Source organism: Montipora foliosa, chromosome 13 (assembly GCF_036669935.1).
Source record: "Montipora foliosa isolate CH-2021 chromosome 13, ASM3666993v2, whole genome shotgun sequence".
NCBI classification, from domain to species: domain Eukaryota; kingdom Metazoa; phylum Cnidaria; class Anthozoa; order Scleractinia; family Acroporidae; genus Montipora; species Montipora foliosa.
In genome coordinates this window covers 9977002-9985845 of record NC_090881.1, presented here as the reverse complement: position 1 = coordinate 9985845, position 8844 = coordinate 9977002, and the positions used below count along the sequence as shown (strand labels likewise).

General features: G+C 40.7%; 1 protein-coding gene across 2 annotated transcripts in view; it reads right to left on the bottom strand.

Annotated features, from left to right (window-relative positions):
* Positions 1-2090: 2090 nt before the first annotated feature.
* LOC137984112 (uncharacterized) overlaps positions 2091-8844 on the bottom strand; it is a 19742-nt gene continuing 12988 nt past the window's right edge. The window contains exons 6-8 of one of the 2 annotated variants that reach the window (XM_068831321.1): positions 7351-8225; positions 5732-5825; positions 2091-2672 (exon numbers count right to left, since the gene is read on the bottom strand). In XM_068831321.1, the coding sequence (XP_068687422.1) occupies positions 2621-2672; positions 5732-5825; positions 7351-8225 (1021 nt within the window). In that variant the 3' untranslated portion in view covers positions 2091-2620. Of the gene's footprint in view, positions 2673-2720; positions 3806-5731; positions 5826-7350; positions 8226-8844 lie in introns of those variants that run through there. The other variant, XM_068831322.1, reaches the window with a different exon arrangement.

Below are 8844 nucleotides of genomic sequence, written 5' to 3'. Positions count from 1 at the left end.
TGGTAAAATAGTGTAAGCTAGATAAACGACAATTGCAGAATTTCCTGTTAAAGCGAAAGATGTGCTGCAAAGAATGTGTCCTTTCATTTAAGTAGTTATAAAGCAATACCACTTTTCTTCCAATTGAGGCAACTGCAAGAATATCGCTTTCAAGTCAAGTAGGAGCAAGCAGCCAGTTGTGCCTAAGCTACTAAGCCACCAACAAAGGAGTGAACAAGGATATTCTTTTTTTAAAAAATCACTTTTCAACGATTATCCTCTTTACCACTATTTTTTTTGAGGCTCGTGGCATCACAAAAGAATGTACAATTATGCTAAGTTTCACTGCCGTCTTCTGGGAAACAAAGCTATTTGAACGGATGAACGTTAAGGATATTTCAGCACGCGAACTGCTGTTCCAAAAACAGCCCACGTCTACTTTTGAGTTTGTGTACACTTCTAATTACGACCTTCAGCAAAGACGATCTCGAAAAGAACGAAAACATCACAGGAAAATGCCATTCCTTGCCACTGCAAAGATATACTGATTATTGCGACTCGAAATGAAAGTTAGAAACATTATCCCAGTGAGATAAGTAACAGTAAAAGATAACGACTGAGTGCAATACAATTTAGGGAATAATCGTGCGAGTGATTTCAAAATCGCGCGCTCAGCCGATTTGAAATCACGAGCACGATTATCCCTGAATTGTACGACACGAAGTCCTATTACTAATTAATCGTAACAAAATGAATTAAAATCAGAACAAAATTGGAGGATAAAAAGTCTTAAAATATCCCTTTTTGTGTGAAAAAGTTAAATCATATTCAATCTGTTTTGCAAAGGGTAGGAAAACAGCAAGAAAGACCCCTTCCAAGTGCATGTGATTGACGCGCGGATGGCGAAGGTGTCCAATTACAGGTATCTAAATTCGGAGTTGTTCAAATGGGCCGTTTTCGAAATATCAAATATTCAGCTTGATAGTAAGGCAGAGAGAACAAAAACAATAGAAACACGTTGGAATGATTATGGAGAATATTTGCATATCTTCCACTTTCCTTTGTCCTGGTCCTCTAAACTTCTCTTTCAAGCTGAATTTTAATATATCGAAAGAGGTCCATTGGATGCCAGTAATTGGACACCCACGTGATCGCGCGCCAATTACGCGACAAACAGACACGCACAGAACCAATCAGATTCGAGAATTTCGTTATAGTTACGATTAGCAACTTAAGCGGCTGCAAGCAGGACTTAAAAAAAAAAACTTGCTTAAAAAGGACCGTGCGATATCGCTGCAGTAGCCCACTTTCGATATATTTAAATTCAGTCCTAAACAAAAGGCATCATCTCGAGGATCAAATGAATTTTAAGATATCGAAAGCAGTCTATTGCTCTACCAACAGAGCTATCAAGCCATCTGGGAGCTGATCAATTGAGAGTACAAGTTGTATCACGTAAGAGGGATCAACCTGCACTGCAAGTCGTTTTGCGTGCAAAATGGGGGCAAAAAAAAAAAAAAATCGTCGTGTACTCAGGCTCTCTAAATTATCCCAGAACAGCTTAAGATCTTAAAACGTCTCAAGAACTTCACAAACCAAAGTGATTTCATCAACTAAGATCCAACTGTACTCAGTAAACAGGGTTCGTACGCTTTTTTCAACTAAAAATTCAAGGCCTTTTCAAGTACTTTCAATGACACATTTTCCATTTTTCAAGGACTCCACGTGCACGCACTGCAAAATCAAGCGATAAGCAGCTGTTCATATAGCTAGTGTGCGCCGACTCGCCTATGCTCGAAATGTCAACATCCTTCATGCACACAATGCATCGTGCCTTGTGTTTGTCACCCTTGACTTCGCGTAGCCACTCTTTGTACAATGGTTTCTGAAGGCACAAGTCGCTGAAAAACACACTTTCCCATTGTTGTAAATCTTTTATTCGTGAAACAATATATTTCCATATTAGGCACTCTAGAATCTAGGATGGATGAACTTAGCTACAAGTTTCAAGGACTTTCCAGCACTGACTGCAATTTTCAAGGACTTTTAAGGCCTTGAATTTTTATTTTCAAATTCAAGGATTTTTAAGTACTTTCAAGGTGCGTGCGAACCCTGAGTAAAGTACAGCAAGACGATTATTAATCTTGATAGGCTTGTTTCGAAAGCAATTCAGTCAGTATCGTCAACACAAAGAAGGCTCTATTCCTGAAGTTTTTTAGTAACGTTGCCCTTTCTCTTCTTGAAAACATGCTCAAATCTCAGCTTTTCAGGACAGATGGATCACAGTCTTCCTAATGTTCTTTCTTAACGTTCTTACGAGATACGGCAGCCAAGAAAGGCAATAGGCCTTTTGCAGCAAGTGATCACATGGTACAAAAACCGCCATTGCGCACTGGGACATCTAAACCAAAGAAAATTTAAATGAAGTGGCTTTGTTTTAGATGTACCAGTGCACAATTTGCTCTCTCGTATTGCGGTCCGAAAACCAACTTCTGAAACTGCGGCCATCTTAATTCTAAAGATCCGATCTTTGAGGATGTATTCAGGTTAAGAGAAAGGAATTACTTCCTTGCAGAATAAAAACACTAATATTAGTTTAAGTGGACTAGTGCAGTGCTGTGCAGTGCTGTAAAGTGCAGGACTAGATGCTCTTTCTGCCTTTGTGAGTCATCTGGTATTGTGCTTGTGCAAGCCTGTGTGCAGAAGTAAACAGCAAAACCAGTGAAGAAAAACACGAAACAATAATAGCGGAGCCTTGATTTAATGAACTTCTCTATGACAATGTTTTCGAGTTTACGAACGAACTTCTTCAACCTTCTTATCAAAATATGCATGGAAAACGAAACCCCGATAGAAAGAACTAAAATTCCGAGTGGCTTGGTACTGCTTTTAAAATCAAGGTCCCACTATAACAGGGCCGAGAGTGTGTTTTTATCACACTCGAAGCAAGCAAAGGATTGGGAACGAGTTTTAAAAATCGATCAAAAAGAGTGTACTTCAGATTGGGCGGGTCCCTTTGAATTTATCATCATTCAGTTAAAAGGAACGATAACACAAAAAATTGTTTCTTTTTTTGTTCTTGATCTTTTTCTTTTTTTTTTCCCCACAAAAGGAAAGAAATTATAACGCATTCCTCATAATCCTAATAACTAACTGACGTCTAAATCATTCCTTGTATTGGTGGAAAAAAACCTTATTCAGTAGGAAGTGTTATTCACTATCTTAAATTTTTGGTCTCCTCGTTGATATGAGACGCGAGAATATACCTCAATTTATTTTCCAAATTTCATTTCGTCAGCCGTATCAGAAGACAATAAATTTCCTGAGCGCAATAAAATGTGACCAAAAAAGGGTACCTTTTAAAAAAATTTCTCGACACGAAAGACATCCTAAGGAGCCAAAATAGCGAACAGTACCCACCAGAATCTTTCCTTTAAATCTTATTTATCGGGGGTCTCCTGGTATTGGTATTGGGCTTATCGTCCAAGGCAAAAACATCGATTTTTGAAATTCGTAACCGATTCCGTGTTTGATTGGAACATCTTTCACAATCTGTCAGCTTTGGCCACACATCCTTTGAGATTCGAGTCAAAATCGAGTCAACGCAGGGAACATTTGGTAATGTCATCGCAACAAACATCTCCCTTCTATATTGGGATCAGCAAAAGCCAAGTTACTTTGCAAATATCTCTTTGGGGAGGGGTAAGGGAGGTTCTTGGCCTGGAGCCCTGTTTCTCAGTTAAAACGTAAATAACTTGTTTTGGTCACTACTGTGGAGTACGGCAGCTTCAATCAGGAATTCTTCAGTCGAAGACGTCTCACTTTTCTGGGTGAAGTCACGACACAAAGGCAAAAAGGAAAAGGAAATACAAATTAACGTTAATGATCTTCACACAGGCAGACCTGGAGAAAGGATCTTTTGCAAAGGCAATAATGCCGGCTGCGTTACATTCTCGTCACCAGGGCCTCGGATCGACCCAAGGCTCTGAGAAACTCTATGTAGGAGAACATGCGCCGTAGAGTTCTCATAGCCAAAACTTGGCTATTTGAACCTTACGGCGTCTGCTCTCTCCTCGTGCTAACATGAATGCACCAATTAGAGACGCTTTTGATTGTTCTTCACGAAAACCAATGAGAAGACACTTTGCTTCAGGGTTCCCCAGAGCTCTCCTCTCCCTCAGTCAAGAGAAGAGCTCTGGGGTCGAGATAGGCTGCGTTAGTATATCAGCTGTTTTAGCCAAAGTATGGAACTGCTCTTTATAATTGTGCCAAAACTTCCGGCTTAAAGTTGCACATCACACAACGTCAGAAAAGGACCCCCCTAGACGTGTGAACTTCCTTTGCTCACAATTCAGTACTTGACACAAATACATGTACAACTGAATGGCGGCGATAAGTTGTTCAGCTGCTACATTAGCAAAGACGTTAAAACTAACAATCACATTCCACCCAACGGTAAATTGTGCGCGTGGGTAACACAAACGTACAAAAAGTTTCTGTTTCTAGTATGCCTCCACCCACCCCTTCTTCAACCTCAAGCATACCGTAATGTGATCATTAGCTATTCTTTAGCCTGTGTACAGCCGCCCACTCTCCGCAAAAAAAAAAAAAACGGAGAGGAGAGGGGCGTCTGTGATTTACCGTTGGTAATCGTGCTAAATACCACGTGATTTTTCCTGGAATTTGTGGAAAATACTTTGATTGGTTATTACCGCCGATCATTACATCATTGAAACAACGAATTTTGATTGGCTTTTATTTTTATTTCTCCAAACAAACATCTCCAGTGTACATCAACAATACCGCAAATGAGTACTCCCATACTAAGCCTATGTCACGGCAATTTTACAGACCAATCTGTTTTTGGACTTTGCCGCAAAACAACAAAGGCCGTTCCGTTTCGGTGACGCTATGACGTCAAGTTAGTTTCTTGTGATTGGTCATTGGGCCCCTGCGGGAGTCTCATCCGCGGGAAATACAATCTAAAAATAAATCGGCCTGTGAAAACGCCCTGACAAGAATATATGGGGGTTACTCGCTCCTACTCATGGGCTCCTGACGGAGTGTAAAGTGGAAATCGATTCTACGTAAATTTGAATTTGTCAGCGCTGAAGAAACGAAGGGCGCTCCTGACGAATGTTCACGAGTTGAATAGCACGATTCAAAAGATTGTTCACTCGAAAAAGTCGTCTGCTATCCCCTTACCAGTCAAAGTAATCCCAACGCCTTGGTCAGACCCGGGTTAAGCTAGCCATTCTCAAGAACAAGCTACAAAGCGTGTTGCGCTGGAAGATTTGAGATGTGTACATATCGAGGAAGATAACAGCTCATCGGCAACGATCGGGGCTACTCTGAAGATCAGCGGTTTTCCGTACCCAGTTGGAAGACTTGCATACACATCCTTTCCTTTAAAGAGTACTTCTATGCATTTAAAGCCATGGAATCTTAAAACGTTCGGAGATTCTCTTCAGTGCACGTTTGGAATCTACCGCATTTACCACCATTTTGAAAATTTAGCTCCAAAGAAATGTAAGCCACGTAAATTTTGGTCAGCGTGGATCACTTAACAATGTATGCAAAATTATTCCGGAACACGATTACCCCCGGTAAATCACAAAACTCCTCTCCAATGTTTGAGGACAGCGGGCGAGTGTGCACAAGCTATGGGTACGAGCGAATTCAGTAAAATAAGGGGAGTAACCAGTGCCTTTATAACGAGTCATATTCTTGGGTTAAGATATAAATAGCTTACTTTGATGCATCTTCCACTTCCATGAGAAGGGAATCTTGCTTCAGATGAAGACGGTCTCTTGTCATTAACTCCGTGACTAAAACTTCATTCTGAGCTGAAAAATATTGAGAAAAAAAGAGAATGCGTTTTCACCACAAGTTTTGACTCACACTTGCCTGGGAGTCTTAATGTACGTGTTCTGTTGAACTGAATTAAAATGCCGCTACAGAGAAAAAGGGACAACTGAGCGCGAATTGACGCAAACCTTGCTCATCAATATTACGATCGTTAAAGACTCAGATAACAACCACCTTGTTGCATGCACGTCATTGTAGTAAGTCGACATTGTAGTGGTAGGATGTACAAAAAAAATCTTAAGATCTGTTGTTTTACAGGCACTGCCGATGCCATAATATGCAAGTGAGGAGTTGCCTGACAAACTTTCAACATACCATAAATGAATGCACCGCACCATACCCAGAAGACTACACACGTTCTCGACGTTCACATGACATTACAGAGCCAAGTTTGTGCCATATTTATAACGGCACACGGCTTGTCCAAAGAAAAACACTGGTTGCCGTTTGTTCTGTTCTGTGTCATGCTATCTGAATGGGTGACTGTGCGAGAGTACCTTGTGCTGTGCGCCTTAGGGAGTTAGGATGGCGAGGTGGACATCAATTCCACCTTCCGCCTCTGCGATCGTACGTGCTTTTTGTGGGCTGAGTTTAGTCGATCTTATCTTGACTCGAGGGCTTTTGTCCGCGTATCACGGTTTTCCTACCTTGTCAAAATCGAGTCTCAGGAGATTACATCTGGCTGTGGTAGGATTTCGTGTTCTTTTGTACTAGACACCTCATTCAGTCTTGACTCGAGGGCTTTTGTCCGCGTATCACGGTTTTCCTACCTTGTCAAAATCGAGTCTCAGGAGATTACATCTGGCTGTGGTAGGATTTCGTGTCCTTTTGTACTAGACACCTCATTCAGTATAAACATCGCACAATACTTTTGTGCCCGACTTACCCCTAAGGAATTGAGTTCTATTCGTATGAAAACGTTTCTTTTTGTTTTCCTGAACAAATATAGCCGCTAAGTTTTGGTCTGCAATCAATGTCTTGAGGTGACAATGGAGTAATGTAGATCCTGGTGGACGAACGAAAGAAGCTGATGGACCTTCTTTCCTTTTCGTTCACCAACATGTCTGCGATTACGTCCACCTATAGGAGCGAAAGTTCACAATGACTGTGTGTATTCGAATGCCAACCGTTTTTCTACGAATTTGAACAACGAAAATCAAAATTCTATTTTTCATTTTCATTTTCCAAGAAAACGAAAATTAACAAGTAAACATCAAATTTCAAGTTTCAGTCTACAACAAAAACCAAGATGACACCATTTCTTTTATTTTCAATTTCCACCAAATATAGGAATGGACAATCGGATGCCAATGTTCACTTGCGACTTGAACGAGTTTCTATTTCCGATCGGTGGTTCAAACTGAAAATTGAAATTGGATGTTAAATTGTTAATTTTCCTTTTTATCCTTGGAAATTGAAAACTTGCTATTCGAAGTTCGATTTTCGTTTTCCAAATTCGTCGAAAAACGGCTGGCACTCGACTTCACGCATTCCAACCCTTACCTTCGATTAACTGTGCCATATTTCTCTCAAGTTCTCTAAGTTCATAAACAGTTAAATCTCCAAGTCTCTCCTCAGTCCAGCCTGATATAAACGTTGCAGATTTCTCCTCCTTCTCTCCATTGTCACTGTCTTGTTCACTCAGTTCTATTAACACCTTTTCTGACTCCTCTTGAGAGATATCTTGATTTTCCAACGTTTCAGGACTAACTGTTTTTATACTAAATGATTCTGACAGCTCCTCGTCGCCAGCTACACAACCCGAGTCTCTTTTCTCTTCCTCAGAAATGTCTTGATTATCAATGATGTACTCTTTTATGAGACAACTGTCTTCGTCACCTTCAACATCGCTCAGTAATGTATCGTCAACAAAACAAATTTGCAAATCCTTTGGCTTTAAGGAGAGTTGTTTTAAGCGTTCACTGGATGAATCAATAAGCTCGCTGTGCTCGGAATCGTGCGTCTCGCCCTCCGATGTCAAACACGATTCTATTGACTTCCAATCGGTGGTCGGTGAAGGCAGCTCCGGCGGTAAGCTAACAGATTCTAACCCATCAATTAAATGATCGATTTCCGTATCCCCCTGACCATCGTAAATATTTCTGTGGGGTCCATGTTGCTGCGTATTCCGCAAGTTCTCTTCTGTAACTTGCTCAAGACTGTCATTAAAAACATCTGAATGATTATCTTCATCATAGTACGACGAACTGTCACTACCTTCCATAAATGGGTTTGTCCTTATGTGAAAGCTGCTGCTTTCAGTGTTAGAGTAAGTCGGATGGGTAACCATACCAAAATTTGGTTTGCTATACGTGTAAATGGAACCTTCGGACGTGTCTTGAGATTTACGTTTGTGTTCTCTCCATGCTCTTTGAATGCTGAACATAAAATCAGAACAAGACTTAAGTTATTTTTGTTATATGCTGAATATGGTACATGCAACAGCCTTTAGAAAACAACAGAACGTAGATCCCAACAGACATTACCCCGTGAGATCAACCATTAAACGTCACGGCTAAATGACACCACGAAAAAGATGTTGATCGCACTGTGAGTACGATGTCGTTAGATACACGTATTATTTTTACCATTCTCGTTTTCTTCTACAATACAGTAAAGGCTCCTCTCAACAGGAAAGACAACCAATCGAGTCGCGCCGTGCGCGCAATTAGCGCTACACGCTGCTAGAGACGTGCAGATCTACGACAGCGACGTCGACAAAACGCCACAAATCAGTTTTCACATGATTGGTTAAAAGTAGAAAAATAATCATGGACAGTTAAACATGAAACTCGGTTTTATCAAACGAGTTGATAAAGGCAAATTAACGGCTTTTCAACATTTTAATCAACATCAGTTTGATTTTATTGAACAGCAGAGTTGAAATCCTTCGCTCACCCCTCCCCCGCTGCAAAAAAAGGCACCCACCCTTTCAGCCGTGTTGAACTATGTTAAATCGAAGTTGAATGGATGCGTTGAATGACTTTAGAAGCGTTC